The following is a 14,801-nucleotide window of genomic DNA, read 5'->3' as shown; positions in this document are numbered from 1 at the left end:
CTCCACTTCTGGTGCATCATGCCAGGTATGGGGACATATTACTGCTGGAAAACCATCAGAAAGTGAATTTTGCAGAATAGACCAACTCCTCTGTATGTGGCTTCTGATTTAAGTCCTTTTAGTTTAACTATCAAATACTGGTTTTACACATTTACTAATTCCTGATGTGTGCAAAGCTAAAACAAGTATTTACTAGCTGGGATGTTCATACTGCTTTTTAAAATAAGCAGGTCCTTTTGTGAATTTGTCTTTTGAAACTGTCAGAATCTCAGTTGTATTTTTCTAGCGCAAGTCAGTGAATGCTCAATTAAATGTTGATCAGGCAATTTAAACGAGAAAAGAAAAAGACAACCAGGAAATACACGGCAACTTTTATTTTGGTAACAGCCACATTTTACCACATCAATAAAATCTGGCATATTCCGGGAATATTCATCCGAATTCCTCAGTTGTTTGATGGCCTGCAAAGAGTTAAATTGTGTTAGCAATCACTCACAATGATCAGCAGTTTGTCCTTCAAAGTCATCAAGAACTTACTTGGCCCATTCAACATTGAGAATAAGATGATCATATCCAAATCCTGACACTCCTGTAATGGCTCTGGCTGCGTCCTCCCGACGGTGGAAACTGATGAAAGCAAATCCCTACAGCAAAAACAGGAAGTGACTGTCAGACGAGTCAACATGGAACCCTAAAGCCACTTTCACATGGAAACTGACCTGTTCAGAAGTGTGTGAAACTTTTGGATTGAATAAATTTCAAATTAATGGCCGCTGCTAATCAGTCCAACTAATCAAACATTGACACCAACATCTGAACCTCCAGGTCACTGTGAGAACAGGAGACACTGGTTCGTGTCCCGACTCCTCAAATGGACATTCGCTTCAATAATCCCTTCACAAGCGCCACACTGACCTTGGACTGTCCTGTGTTTTTGTCCTTTGCCAGATAGATTCTGGAGATGGAGCCAAATGGTCTGAAGAGCTCCTGCAAGTCTGTTTCACGGGTGTCTTCAGACAAGTTGGTCACACGAATTGTAGCATTGTCGTCAGCTGCAGAGAGCAAGCACAAACTGTTAATACGCTTGCTTCTTGATGGAGGAAAAAAGAATTAAAAAATGATAGTGAAGCCACTTCATTAAAATGGACCAACCTCTGCGGTTCGGCTGCATGGACTCTCCTCTCCTGGTGCTTCCATCCCGCAGGCTCGGGGGAACATACTTCCCAGTCTTGCTCTGTGCCGGCTGTGCAGGTTCTGGTTCTCCTGGTGAAGAAGGAAATCGTTTTAGGATCATTACACATTAATAAACAATGGCAGAGTGATAAAAAGGTAAGAAGATGGTACCAGAGCCAGGAGGCTTGTCCTTGTCTCCAGTGGAGAGACCGAGCTGTTCAGCCAGCTCCTTCTGCATGGGGCCCAGGGTGTCCTTGTACGGACAGCGGGTGGTCCAATGGTCGCCTTTACAAATACGACAAGAGACGATCTTCTGTCCTTTCAGCTTGTTCATTGGATCTTCATCCTGGTCTTGGGAATTCAAGTCCTGAAAGCAAAAACAAATGAAAACCCCAAAGTTCAGAAGTAAAGCACCAGCAGAATACAGAGCACTACCACAACCAATCAGCCTGGAAACAAGCGAGGATTCACATTATCTCACCTCTTTGCTGGAGATGAAAGTCATGAAGACATCGTCACTGACAGTGGTGGTGGCCACATTAGGGCCGGGGGCATCAAACTCAGAGTTGCCGAATTTCTTCCAGTTCTGAAAATCAAAGTTGAACATCTGGTTACACGCCAACAGGGGTCACGTACAACTTTTAGTACAACTTGAACACAGTATGGTAGCAGACCTTTCGCCTGGCAACAGCTTTAGAGGCTTTTCTGTTCTCGATCTTGAAGGTCCGCACAATCTACAGGACGAAAGGGTCACACATTTTACACACGTATTTAATTTCATTGCGGCCAATATTTATTTCTTCAGATTTAGAAAGGACATGAAGCAATTAAGGGCTAAAACAAAAACTAAACCCACCAAAAACAATCTATAACATAGGCTGCAAAATAGGAAGAATCACCTTAAACTTCTTCCCATCATCATCTATTTTGTAGTCTGTGATGGTTTTGATGTTTCCTTTGGTGATTTCCTTGGGCGATGGTAGTGTTCCTGTTGAAACAACAAATACATTAATCTGATGAGTGTTGATGAAAGAGAGAAGTCAACACACACCTCGGACTGCTTTATAAGAAAAAAATATATATATGTCACGTGATCTTTGTCCTTTTGTCACTAGCTACTGCTCAGTTGTTGTTTTTTACCTTTAAACATATCCTAAGTGTTATTTTACAATGTGTATCGGATTTTCAGTTGTTTACAGAGTGTGTTAATTAAGTATTTATTATTTCTTCTGTGGGTTTAATATGGCCAACAAGTCCAATTTCTACCTATAACAATATCCAAGCATTTATGTGGCTAATCAAAAAAAAAAAAATAAAATTATTTGCATACGTTTCTGGGATCCTTTTATTTACGCAGTTTGTTTTCCAGCATCGGTACATTGAAATCATAGAAAGTGAAGAAAAAGCCTGAGACGGTCTGTCGCTCATGCCGTTACGTTGCTAGCGCAGCTTGCTAGCTCCTATAGGCCACAGCATATGTCAAAAAAAGGAACGGCTACAAGACATCCAACGATGAAGTGTAACTGACGTTTTTAAGCGCATACCGATATAAACCCTCACACTTGAGCGTATTTATACGGGAGTATTTTAGACCAAAAACCACGTGGGAGTGGAAGCCGCCTTACCGGCCTCTTTCTTCAGTCTCTAGTGTTTCAGACTAACTTGTTCCCCTGTTAACTGATGACCGACTTTCTATAGCGTCCATTGTCACTGCTCGATGTTTAAAAACCTGACATAAATCCGTAGCTATCCTGGCGCGCATTGTTTAACCGCATATACAATAATGTTTCGCACTATCTGTGAGTCTTATTTTAACATTTCCTCTTTCTAGCAGCACCGACTATCGAAGTTGGTCACCAGTTAACAGGAAAACCAGTTAATCCGAAACGCCGAGCGACATGAGCTGACGATGCTAGCAATGCTAACGATCCTTATGTTACCTTCATCTCCCTCCTCTTCCACCTGGTCCGCCCAGCTGGGCTTGGAGCTGAAACACACACGGATGTGCGATATTACAACAATGAAGGCACATTCTCTGAGAGTACAAATACATCGAATAAAACTCACTCGTCGTATTCGATAGACATCCCGTCGGCAGCAAGCTGAGCTCGGCTTCAGGAGCGATGGGACGTGCCGCCAAACCACCGAGCGCACTTCCGTAAGCGTCACCACGTCACGGACGTACGCCGTTTACGTGCTCCTGACCTCTTCCTCTTGGTTTTAAAACTTTTTCGGGGGTTAATTAACAGAATCACTTATACGTTCTGTAATACAATCTTCACAAAGCCTTATAGGGGTCGGGTTGCATGTTGTTAATATGATTATGATGCATGTTGTAAATATTTATTTGAAACTTAAAACAAGAACCTAATTCAAATTAAGTTAATGGGGGGAAAATTCAACAATACTATACTGCAAACAAACTGATAGATGATGGCTGATGTTATTAATAGATAATCAGCGTACTGTTTATTAGGTTTGTGAATGTGTTATCTATTTATGTAGCGCTATGAGAAGTGGGTCTGCTGATATTAGAGTAAAGGATCAGACTGTATATTGCATCGATAATCTCTTTCGTTGGTTTTTGATGATTTGGGTTCAGCAGATTGATGTTAAAATCCCCACAGATAAACAAGACCTTTTTTGTTCAAGTTGTATACGTTTCCTCAACCCACTTCCTGAAGATTTCTAAGCTAGAACCTGGTGTTCTATAGATGCAGCATTCAACTACATTATTTTTCTTTTCCATATACAGCTCTACTGTTAAACATTCCAAGACATCATTCATCACTGTTGTCATATTGTTCGCCACTTTGTACTTAAGGCTCATGTCCACATTCACCAGTACCCCTCCACCAATCATTTCCTCGATGTTCAAGTAAATAAAACTTTGAGGTAGCAACATGCTTTTCTACAGAGAGCTCAGTGGAGTCGAGGTGGAATCCTCCAAGAACATTGAGACTTTTGCATTGTTTCATAGTCATGCCTGGAGAGGGAAATGAATGCTATGCTGTGTGCTTTTTCATATTTTTAACCGAAGACTTCACAAAATACTACGGAAAAATGTCTCATACAAAGTGGATGGGAGAAGCACCTCATGGAGGAAATCAAGGGAGATCCCTTAGGGAGGTATTATTGTAGCAAAACTATTTGTCGGATTGAAATACAGACAGGCAATACTCTATATCCACTGACAAATAGTTTTGCTACAATAATACCCCCATAGAAAACATTGAGCTGATCACATTCAAACAAACATGGAACAAACAACTCAAACTAAAATAATATATTTAACTACGGGTCATGTATAGAAAAAAACATAAAAAACATTATTTTTTGCAGTTATAGACCAAAAACATATTGTTTGTTGTGACATTGATAGATACTAACAAAAACAGAGTTGATACTGAATATTGGTTGTGATTTTTCTTATATGAATCAGAAATAATGATAATGCACAAATAGTTAAATGTCATAGTTAAAAATAAAGGACAGCAACATCTGACAATACCAGAAGTAGATAAAGAAGAGTCATAGTCTGACTTGTAGATGTCAGAATTAAATTTAGCTTGAGTTGAAGTACATGGAATTAGTAAGTATTAGTATTAATAAGTACTTTATTGAAAAATACATGAAGAAGGAGCTCTACTTCTTCTCCATCTCCCTGTTGTTATCTTCTGGACTCCTCCCACAACACGCTACTCTTATGCTGTCAAACACCGCCATGTAAAGGATTGGATGGATACACATGTTGAGAGTTGCCAGCCCTTTGGACACCTGGTACATGTTGTAGACCCAGCAGACAGGGTTCTTCGGATCCCGGATTCTCAGATACAAGTGAAAGATCTGAGAGACGTGGTAAGGCACAAAGGAAATAGCGTACAGCACGAGCACTGATGAAACCAGCAGGGCGACTTTGCGCTTTTCAAGTATGGTTACATTAACACTGTGCCACACTACAGAAATAACCACACAATATGAAGTGAGAGTGACCAGAAAGGGAACAAGACACCCAAACACAGCCAGAATCAGTTTGTAGGTAAAGTGAGGTTTTTCATCGAGAGGGACTTTGTCACAGAAGGACACACACTGAGTCTTGTTATTGTAGTCATTGTGGCAAACGGAGGAAAATCTCAACACAGGGCAGGAAATGACTCCTACGACCACCCAGATGATGATGCTGACGACCTTGGCGTGGACAGGCTCCACGCGGGAGCGGGTGAAGAAGGGGCAGCGCAGGGCCACACATCGGTTCACACTTATGGCCATAATGAAGAAGATGCTCGCGTACAAGTTGCAGGTGAAAAGAAACCTCTCCATCTTACACACGGCGTCTCCGAACAGCCAGTTTTTCCCCAGCGAGTAGTAGACGATGAGCACCGGGAGGGTGAGGACGTACAGCAGGTCACTGATTGCAAGGTTACAGGACAGGACGACTCCGGTGTGCCAGTGGGTCCTCTCTCTGACCACCAGCAGCCACAGGGCAAACAGGTTCCCTGCCAGGGCCACGACAAACTCAATCCCATACACAGCAGGCAGCACGCCGATCTGAAACTTCTCGCACACTGAAAAGTTGCTCATCATGCTGTAAATGGAATTGCAAGTGACCTGCTGTGGCGACCCCTGCAAAGAGAAAGCAGCCGAGGAGAGGTCCTTGAAGAAAACATCTTGGTACTTAAGAGTCATTTCATCAGGTTTCTTCCACACACACACAAAATAAGCAAGCAAAAATGAAAAGCATTAAATTCCACTCACCAAAAGGCTGCGTGTGAAACAGTCTACGCGTTCGACAGCCTTAAGAAATGAGGTCCACCTCAAACCATGATAAAGTGAGATGTGGATGACTTGCCCTGAGCAAAAAGAAACTTCCTCATTGCTGTTGCTCAACTCAAAGAAGCAGAACTTGGATGGCCCCAGCAGCGTGTTTGTGATACAAAACAGCAATAAATATAGTGATTTGATTTTAATCAAAGCAGCACAAAATGATCTGCAAGAGTAGGTTTATTTTCCACCAACAATGTAGTTATAAATACAGAACCAAGTTTAACAGCATTTACAAGTGGGATTAGAAAAGACATTTAAATACAAAATTGTGTAATGAAGCCCAGAACTGCTCAGCTGAATCAATGACGAGGATCGTTTTTGGGTTGGTTGATGCCAAATGCCCTCCAGTTCATATATAGTCTGTTAGTATCAAAAGACTAAACTCGACTTTGCTGCCATCTGCTGCTTCAACAAGGAACTGTACAAAGTCCAGTCAGAGTAACAGGCCCACTCAGCCTTTGCCCTTCCTCTGTTTGAAGCCTTGCTTTGGTCCAGAGCCGCTCTTCTTGAAGTTTGGCTTTCCTTTCTGACCTTTAGATTTAAAGTTTTTGTCCTTATACTTGTTGTCAAATTTCTTTTTCCCACTGAACTTATTGTCCCTATCGAAGGGTTTCTTTGATTTGAACGGCTTTCCTCCGGGCTTCTTATTTTTTCCAAACGACTTCTCTCCATCTCTTGGTTTGTTCCACCCTTTTCCCTGTTTCTTGTCCATTTTGTCTCCGTGTTGCCCTCCTGGACCTCTCTTCGGTGACTTGCCGTCTTTGCCCTGACGAGGAGGGAGCTGCTTCTTCTGCCTCTTGGCAGGGTCATGAGACTTCTCTGAGAAGCGCCTCCTCTTGGCACTGGGAAACATGTCTGCAAGAAAATAAACATCCCAGTGAATAAATACATTTAAAAACACTTGAGTGGCAACATGAAATAGATCAGTCATTTTTACCTTCATCTGGCTCCTCTCCTACAGCCTGTCTGTAGTACTCCACCTCATCGTCAGATTCAACAGCAGCCGTCTGGGCGTCTTGGTTTCCTGGATCCTCCACCTCACTGTCGTCCTCCTCAGCTTCTGCGTGCTTCCTCTTGATGCCCTGCAGGCTTTTCTTCCTGAAGTGGGGGGAAGAAAAAAAAATAAAAAATCAATGTTTCATACTTTACCTTTGTGAAAAAAGGACACAAGACAGAAGTAGTAATTTCAATGAAATCTTACTTGAGTTCATCTTTTTTCTCCTTTTTGTCAGCAATGTTCTGCTCCTGTTTTTTCCGACGTTGCTCCTTTTCCTTCAGCTTGGCCTCCTTTCTGTTCAGGATCTCCTGTATCTCTTCCTCTGTCTTGGAGACTGTAAACACGGTGTACAAGCAAATCCCACATTCAAGACCTGTTTGTGCAGGATCCACATAAAACCAAGTCGACTCCTGATGTATCAGTAAGCGTTTACTTTGAGAGAAATCACAGAAGTCATACTGCTTTTGTCATCATGTACACCTGCAGAGGTCGAAGAGAAAGGTGCATGTACTCACCGAAAGAGTGATAGAGAACATTTCCCTCGCCCATCCCTTCTTGAATCTTTGTAAGCTGCAGAGTCATGCGAGGGCCGATCTGAGGACAAACAAAATGTTAACCTACGATCCACAGACCCTGAACACCATCTCAAAGATGTGAACCTGCGCGGGATACATACTTCAGTCAACCGGACGGCGCTCTGTTGAGACGCCATATTGCCTCTTCCAGAGTAGTTCTGCGGGAGTTCAGTTATGTTGTGATCTCCATCTTGTTCGGCTTCACTTTCTGAAAGGTTCGCGCCCCTGGAAAGACAAAGGGAGCACAACAGTTTACAGCAGATGCGACGCCTCACAGCCGACGCCCTAACCATCTCCTAATGACCTCGTGGCTGTAAAGATTGTACCTACGTAAGAATCTTACTTCATCAGCAGCTCACTGATATCCTCAAACTTGCTCATGTTGGGGAACTTTTCCTGCATCAGCTTCTTGACTCCACGGCTCATTCCCACAGGGACCACCTTCAGGCTGCTGCAGGGTGAAAACATCTCGGTTCATTTTACTCACAATCCTCGACGAGACTAAAGGCACATCGGAAGGTGATTGGACCCATCAGTGCATTTACTTTGAGTGTACATCACTGAACAGTCAATTCAAGAGTTTACCATCATTTGAGCCCAGTAAATACATTTTTACTAAAATTATTGCTAAAGAAGCAACTAAGTGAGGCTTCTGTATGTTGTTAGCATAAAGCAGCTGCGCTTCACATTTTAGGGTTACAACAGGAAAGTAAATTCTTTTAACAATCCAAGAACAAAATGTAGAATGTATTTTACTTACTAGTGTCGAAACTCGATTTCCATTGTTGTGGGGTTATAATTAAGCAGCACACACCTCTTGATGTTGTTGAGGTTGACCTGGAAAAACAAAATAAATGCAAACAAAACATAAAAATCAAATAAAAGTTCTGCAAACTAAATGACTAAATTGACCGACGTAGGAATCAGAAAGCGTTTACTTTTGACAATCTTCACACAAACTCAGAAGACTATACTGTCATCATTTTAACCCTTGAGCCGGCCCACCAATGCAACACCAGCTTCATAGGCAACACAAACCTTGTGCACATTTATGGAAGGAAACATGTTCTGAAACATGGTGGCCATGAGCTTCACATGCATGCCATCGGCTCCGAAGTTATTGAGGATGAGGAGTGGGTGATGAGTGAACTGCTGCTCATGCATCCGGTGCTTCTTCAGAGAGGAGACGACATCTTTGACGAGACAATACTGGAAGAGAAGTGAGTGTTTAAACAATAGGACGCACTAAAGAGGCCAATATACGTAGGTAAAAGTGGGAACATCAGTGCGTTTACTTTGAAATGGATCATTTAACAATCACACATTAAAATGTCATCATCTGAACCCATCATTTACTAACACAGGTATCTGTGATTCTCTGGAGTTCAGTTACCTTGAGAACTTTGAAATGCAGCATCGGGCCTTTGGGAAGACGAGCAAGTCTCTGCAATGAGAAGAAAAGAGTTAATGGATTGATAACCACAAGCGGAAAACATCCCATCTGCATTTTGCAATCGTCCAATGTAATCTCACCATATTGATAGTGCTGTCAGTTTTGCTGAATATCATGAAGTGTGTCACTCCCAGTGGCCCTGCTATGGCCACAAAATCTTTGAGCACATTCTTCTTTCTCACCTGATTTAAAGCAAACGGACAGATTAGGACCAATATACAACAACGCAAGAAAAAATGTGTTATTGATTTGCCTCAGATCAACATGGCCAACCTCTGGAGAAACACGTGGATTAACAAACCTTGAGAGACTCTGCAGTGTAGGGCTCCATGGTTCTCCGCACGTCCAGGATGAGCTGGGCCACGTTCTTTCCCACCTGCCCCCGATGAAAGACGAAGGAGTGGGGCACAGATCCATACGTCTCCTCGGCCACATGGTTGGCTACAGCCCGAGACTTCTTCTGGTTCTTGGTCTGACGAGCAACACACGAATGACAATTCAGTACAGTAATCGTGTTCAAATGTCCCTAACATCTAGAGAGAAGCTGCTCTTATTAAACGAATCTCTAAATCAAATATGTCACCAGTGAACAAAATATTAAAAGTTTAGATTTCGGCATGGTAGCTCGGCTATGCTAACATGCTAGCTGAGGCCGGAGCTTACCTTTGATTTCCCCATTTTCACCCAACGTGGAGTCGCTGAACCGAATCAACACACCGCCAGCAGCGTCGTTACACCGTGTTTTCACTACCAGGACAAGTGCCGGGCATGATATCGATGAAATGAACAGAACTATGAGAACAACCTCAACTACGAAGTCAGGACAAGGTGTTCCACATGGTCCTACCTCTGTGTCACACAGTAATATGTCCGTGTGCTTCAGCAACGGCTTGGGTTCTTCTTCTTCTTCTTCTTTGGATAAGGCAGACTCAACGCAACACTGGCGTATTGGTGCCATCTGCTGGTCATCAGCTAAATTCCAACGCGAGTCCTCTGTATTTTATGATTGTGATGTTAAATGGACTTGTCTGGGGAGAACTTTAAAGTAGTTTGCTTGGATCCTTCACGAAATTAAACAAAAATGAAATTAATTAATTAAGAAAATAAGCCAGTGCTGACATGACTAACACGTTTAACAACACTTTCTAATGAACAGCATCAACATAAGACCACTCTAACCTTCAACAGTAAGCCTATGTTGATCTTTGTTGACATTATATAGTTAAACTATCAAGTCCCACCACAAACTTTGATATCACAGATTGTTTATGCCATAAATGCAGCAATACCCACAAGAATAAATCATGCAGTGCTGCTGCAGGTGAAATGGCTTGACTGAACTGAGTTGCTCTCTTCAGTAAATTGAAATGTGATCAAATCCAAAATCTAAAATCACAGCAATCCTAAGAAGGCAAAAAAGAAAATCGGTCTACGAGGGAAGGACTGTAGCAGGGTGGTAGGGATGGCAGAGGGAGGAGCCATCCCAGATTCCTGGAGTACTGGGAGGCGGCGTCATTGGGACAGTTTGTAATTAGTCGTCTCCTTCTTCTGAGACCCCGAGACAGCAGCTCAAGAGATGAAGAAGTAATGCAGCTCCAGACAAAGCCTCATTCTGTTCGCTCCATTAGACAACTTATGCCTTTGGCTTCAATTCATCATCTACGTGTGACTACAATGAATCTTTAGAAGACATCTAGTTTTTGTTCAATTTCCATTATCTTGAACATGGAATTTGATTAAAAAGTCACACCTTTTTTTTTCTTGCATTTCTTGGGAGCTGCTGCTGCACACCTGAGAAGAGCAAAATTCAAACCTGTTTTTTGCCACCACAGAACCGTAAGTTACTCTTGATGTCACACTTATTCTCTGAATTTGTCTTAAATGTATATGTGATGTTTATAGAAAAATCCCTTTATTAGGCTGGTTACATCATTGTCATTCATGTTTAAATGGTCTTTGAAAATGTACAACGCACAACGTATTATGACCAAGAGGAAGGGTAGTTTATATCTGTAAAACGACATGGTTTCACAGTGGTACCAGTCAAGCTTTTTCACAAGAAAATTTTCATTTTTTGAGTTTGTGACCTGTGTTGGCCTGTTAGCTTCATTTATGGTGTTGACTATTGGTATTGCGGTTTGATGAGGACCTTACTGTTCTGTTGACTGTAGGATGGAGCCGTGTTGATTCTGGCTGGTTTGTGTTGACTGTTGTTTCTCCACTGTTGACCTGCTAAGTACAAGCCTGCAGGGAAATGTGTATTTAAGCACATCTGGCAAACAAATCAGACTCAATCCATACCTTGAACTTTTTAGAATAAAGCATTAGGTGTTATATTCCTGCTATTGCTGCGGTCATTTAAAGCATGCCTTCTCCTCGACTTCCAGAACGAAGTGTTCCAAAACCATGGAGAGGACACTGACTACGGGTTTGACTCTGTTCCTTACACTTTGTGTGGGCCTACCAGAGGCTGGGGCGCGAAAGGAGGCCACGGACGACAACAGCAATCGTTCTTCAGATACAAAAACAAGTCGTTGCTCCTACACCTTCATTGTGCCACAGCAGAAACTGACAGGGGCGCTGTGTTTAAACACACGGTCTCCAACTGCCAACCAGTCAGAGGTGGCAGCACTGAGGGCGGAGCTCAAACAGCAGCAGGAACAGTTGGAGAAGCTCCGGGGCCGCCTGGAGCAGGAAGGGGCCCTTGTCATGGAGGTAAGAGCACTGCGCAAAGAAAGCAACAGCCTGAATTCCCGCATTGCTCAGCTCTATGCAGAGTTACTGCAAGAGGTCATACAGAAGAAGGACCAGGCTTTGGAACAGAAAAAGGTGGAGAACCTCCTTCTGAACGCCACAACACAGGTGAGTTCTGCAGTCAGTGTGTGATTTTTTGCAACATCAAAAGTGACGTCTTGCTTTAACATTACGTATCGCAACGTTTCAGGCACTGCAGGTTTCCAGTAGTTACAGGGAGCTGGAGAAGAAATATGGTGCGCTCACTTCGATGATGAGCTCCCAGAACCAGTTAATTGCTCGTTTGGAGAAGCAGTGCCAGTGCAAGGACTCGACCCAGTCTTCTTTGGTAGGAATGAACTGATGCCGGCATGTTGCACATTTTTGTTGAGTCTGTGCAGTCAAACTGAGACAGAAGTGTTGTTTTTGTGTGTCGGTATGAACAGGTGCTGACTGAACCACCCAAAATCCAGCCGAATGTGCATAATAATTACAGCTCTGAGGCCAACAAAAGGACAAATGATGTTCAAAGGGACCAGAGTGCACTTCCATCACAGCAAGAAACAACAGGGGGGATAAATTCCCTCCAAACAACCACGACCAGCCCTCCGACAGAGAATCCCTTCATTAGCTTCCCTGTCACAAAGTCTCCAGGTTCGTCTAAGGAAGGCATGTTGTGGTGACAGCTGATCGGGCTCAAGCCTGTGAGGATGAATGTATCAATCTCCTGTTAGAGTCCTTTAACTACTTGGATAAGCAGCAGAAGCCGTTGGAGTCAATGACCTTCTGGTAAAAGTCTTATCTCTTTGGGAAGACCTAAACAATGTCGAAAAGCAGCCGGCATCAGAGCAGAGACGTTTCTTAGGGCCCACTCGAAACCAGAACATTGAGCTCACACTTCAAGATGACACGTAAAGAGTAAACGCGCACAACTAGAAGGTTTGAAATTATAAGGAAGGGCAAAAGTGACTCAACAGTTCCTTAAATGTCTCACGAAATAGAACACGTTGCCACAGCTCGTCTCTGTGAAAACACTGGTAGATGTCAACATTTGGGGAGGGGAGATTTTCCTCTTTGTATACATTTTCTCTGCAGATTGCAGTGTTCATCTTATCACTGAGACGTTTGACGCTGAACATATGCTGGAAACAAGAATTCTTCAGCCCGAAAAACAGATAAACAGTTTGCAATCCTTCCTATGGATTCTGCCCTTTGTAACTGTTGTGTGTTATACAATGTGCCACTATTGAATTCAAATGTGTTTGGAGAACTCCACCTAAAGCTATTGTTCCTTGGCTCCATCATTAGAAGTGAAGGAGCAAGACAGTAAACAATCAATGCAATATTTGTGATATTGTTGCTTAATAGACCAGACTTCTAAAATTCACAGTGTGTTTCGAGATGCAAGTCGATCTTGTTTGTCACTCGGTTGCATATTTCCTGGCAACGCAGGGCCTTGGCGAGACTGTCAGCATGTGCTGGAATCAGGCGAGACCACCAGTGGGATCTACCTCCTGCACCTGCAGAGTGCCAACCGGCTGCTGCAGGCCTGGTGTGAGCAGAGTCGGGCTCAGGGAGGTTGGACGGTCATCCAGAGGAGGCAGGATGGATCGGTGAACTTCTTCAGGAACTGGGAGCAGTACAAGGTCATCCCATGCATCTATGAGTCTTTAACACGACGTTGAAATTCACGACACGAAGAAGACAAACTTTTACTTTGGGACATCAACACCCTTATTTCGAATGTTTTTTGGTTTTTCAGCCGGATGACAGTGCATAATAAAAGTACATTTTTTGGTAGAAGCAAACATTTCAAGGCTTTGATGCTTAATTCAACATTGAATTTTTTTATGATTTGATTCCTCTCAGTGTAGTAAAAATTGATTCTATTAAACTTATTCTTCTTTGCTTAGGAGGAAAAGTATGGTATAAGAGTTGTTATGATTCACCCTTTTGAGGGGGAGAACTGTGTGTGTGTGTGTGAGTGTGTGTATAAGGGGGGCGGGGGACCATCCGGTAAATCTGTCAAGCTGGTTTAAGTAATGTTTCAGGAAGTTGTGCAATTTAACGTTGAGCAGTGTTTTTGTGTTCCACAGCAAGGATTTGGAAACTTGGATGGAGAGTACTGGCTTGGCCTGGAACACCTCTACTGGCTGGCTAAACAGGCCCACTACAAGTTGCGGGTGGCCCTCGAAGACTGGCAGGGGCGTACGGTGTTTGCTGAGTATGACAGCTTCCACCTGGAACCAGAAAGTGACTGGTACCGCCTCCGGTTGGGACAATACCAGGGCAACGCTGGAGACTCCCTCTCGTGGCACAACAACAAGGCCTTCACCACTCTGGATCGAGATAAGGACAGCTACAGTGGTCCGTCCCTCCTCTCATCCTGTTTGGTCGCGCTCCGTTGTCATCTTTCAAAACGGTCCTAACTTGGTTCTTTTCTTGTATCATCAGGTAACTGTGCTCACTACCAGAAAGGAGGCTGGTGGTATCACATGTGTGCCCACTCAAATCTGAATGGCGTGTGGTACCGGGGAGGACACTATCGAAGCCGCTACCAGGATGGAGTCTACTGGGCAGAGTTTCATGGAGGGTCCTACTCCCTCAAGAGGGTTTCCATGATGATCAAGCCCACTTAAAGTCGCTGCGTAGTCAACATGTGACAAGGAAAGAATTCATGCAAATGACTTTTATTTATGTGGAAAGAACAAACCTATGCCAGCTATTAGCTGAGTCATCAATAAACAAATAGTTTTGGACTTGATTCAGTCAGTGGATGAATGAATGAATGAATGAATGAATGGATGAATGCATGTGAAAATATAAATAAATGAAAAGAAAATGATTCAATTCAAGCTTGGAAAGTTGGAGGAAGTATAAGCTTGTGCTCCATTCAGTCTGTTTGCATCCTGTGTTTTTTTTTTTCTTGCCCCTTAAATATTATATACACGTATATCGTATAAACTAATATTAAATAAACTAATATTAAATAAACTTAAATAACCACAAAAAGAAAATGAAATAAAGAGGTATATAACTAGGTAAA

The 14,801-nt window shown here is 42.9% G+C and overlaps 4 protein-coding genes across 5 annotated transcripts; 1 reads left to right on the top strand and 3 right to left on the bottom strand.

Annotated features, from left to right (window-relative positions):
- Window positions 1-354: 354 nt before the first annotated feature.
- eif3g (eukaryotic translation initiation factor 3, subunit G) lies at window positions 355-3,958 on the bottom strand (the record flags this gene model as incomplete). 2 transcript variants are annotated; one of them, XM_080488871.1, is made up of 10 exons in its annotated part: window positions 3,241-3,958; window positions 3,114-3,160; window positions 2,073-2,161; window positions 1,848-1,907; window positions 1,655-1,759; window positions 1,345-1,540; window positions 1,153-1,263; window positions 916-1,052; window positions 538-644; window positions 355-461 (listed from the first exon to the last, which is right to left on the bottom strand). In XM_080488871.1, the coding sequence occupies exons 1-10, from the start codon at window positions 3,258-3,260 to the stop codon at window positions 446-448; spliced, it is 888 nt and encodes a 295-aa protein (XP_080344997.1). In that variant the 5' UTR covers window positions 3,261-3,958. The 2 variants fall into 2 exon arrangements, with proteins under 2 accessions (XP_080344997.1, XP_080344998.1); XM_080488872.1 differs by lacking the exon at window positions 355-461 and having other exon boundaries at window positions 534-644; window positions 3,241-3,348.
- A 486-nt stretch (window positions 3,959-4,444) lies between these two features.
- Window positions 4,445-6,008, bottom strand: p2ry11 (purinergic receptor P2Y11). The gene is made up of 2 exons (XM_080488660.1): window positions 5,929-6,008; window positions 4,445-5,796 (listed from the first exon to the last, which is right to left on the bottom strand). The coding sequence occupies exon 2, from the start codon at window positions 5,755-5,757 to the stop codon at window positions 4,819-4,821; it is 939 nt and encodes a 312-aa protein (XP_080344786.1). The 5' UTR covers window positions 5,758-5,796; window positions 5,929-6,008; the 3' UTR covers window positions 4,445-4,818.
- A 115-nt stretch (window positions 6,009-6,123) lies between these two features.
- ppan (peter pan homolog) lies at window positions 6,124-9,942 on the bottom strand. Its single transcript, XM_080488651.1, has 12 exons — window positions 9,686-9,942; window positions 9,324-9,494; window positions 9,103-9,204; window positions 8,963-9,013; window positions 8,608-8,778; window positions 8,330-8,406; window positions 7,913-8,020; window positions 7,671-7,794; window positions 7,510-7,588; window positions 7,199-7,328; window positions 6,935-7,095; window positions 6,124-6,852 (listed from the first exon to the last, which is right to left on the bottom strand). The coding sequence occupies exons 1-12, from the start codon at window positions 9,698-9,700 to the stop codon at window positions 6,449-6,451; spliced, it is 1,593 nt and encodes a 530-aa protein (XP_080344777.1). The 5' UTR covers window positions 9,701-9,942; the 3' UTR covers window positions 6,124-6,448.
- A 1,486-nt stretch (window positions 9,943-11,428) lies between these two features.
- On the top strand, window positions 11,429-14,518 carry angptl6 (angiopoietin-like 6; the record flags this gene model as incomplete). The annotated part of the gene is made up of 6 exons (XM_080488294.1): window positions 11,429-11,884; window positions 11,967-12,104; window positions 12,202-12,409; window positions 13,208-13,401; window positions 13,852-14,122; window positions 14,210-14,518. The coding sequence occupies 6 exons, from the start codon at window positions 11,429-11,431 to the stop codon at window positions 14,392-14,394; spliced, it is 1,452 nt and encodes a 483-aa protein (XP_080344420.1). The 3' UTR covers window positions 14,395-14,518.
- Between the last annotated feature and the right edge of the window lie 283 nt (window positions 14,519-14,801).

The sequence above is a fragment of the Lipophrys pholis genome (genome assembly GCF_963383615.2).
Source record: "Lipophrys pholis genome assembly, chromosome: 19".
NCBI classification, from domain to species: domain Eukaryota; kingdom Metazoa; phylum Chordata; class Actinopteri; order Blenniiformes; family Blenniidae; genus Lipophrys; species Lipophrys pholis.
Note: the sequence above shows the minus strand (reverse complement) of the source record. Positions and strands in the feature narration are given on the sequence as shown.

Coding starts and splice junctions, on each gene's coding strand:
- p2ry11 (XM_080488660.1), bottom strand. CDS start 5,757: ATGATGAGCAACTTTTCAGTGTGCGAGAAGTTTCAGATCGGCGTGCTG.
- ppan (XM_080488651.1), bottom strand. Junction 8,021..8,329: donor GAAATCGAGTTTCGACACTA/GTAAGTAAAATA, acceptor TTCACCCTGCAG/CAGCCTGAAGGTGGTCCCTG. Junction 7,795..7,912: donor ATCAGTGAGCTGCTGATGAA/GTAAGATTCTTA, acceptor TTGTCTTTCCAG/GGGCGCGAACCTTTCAGAAA.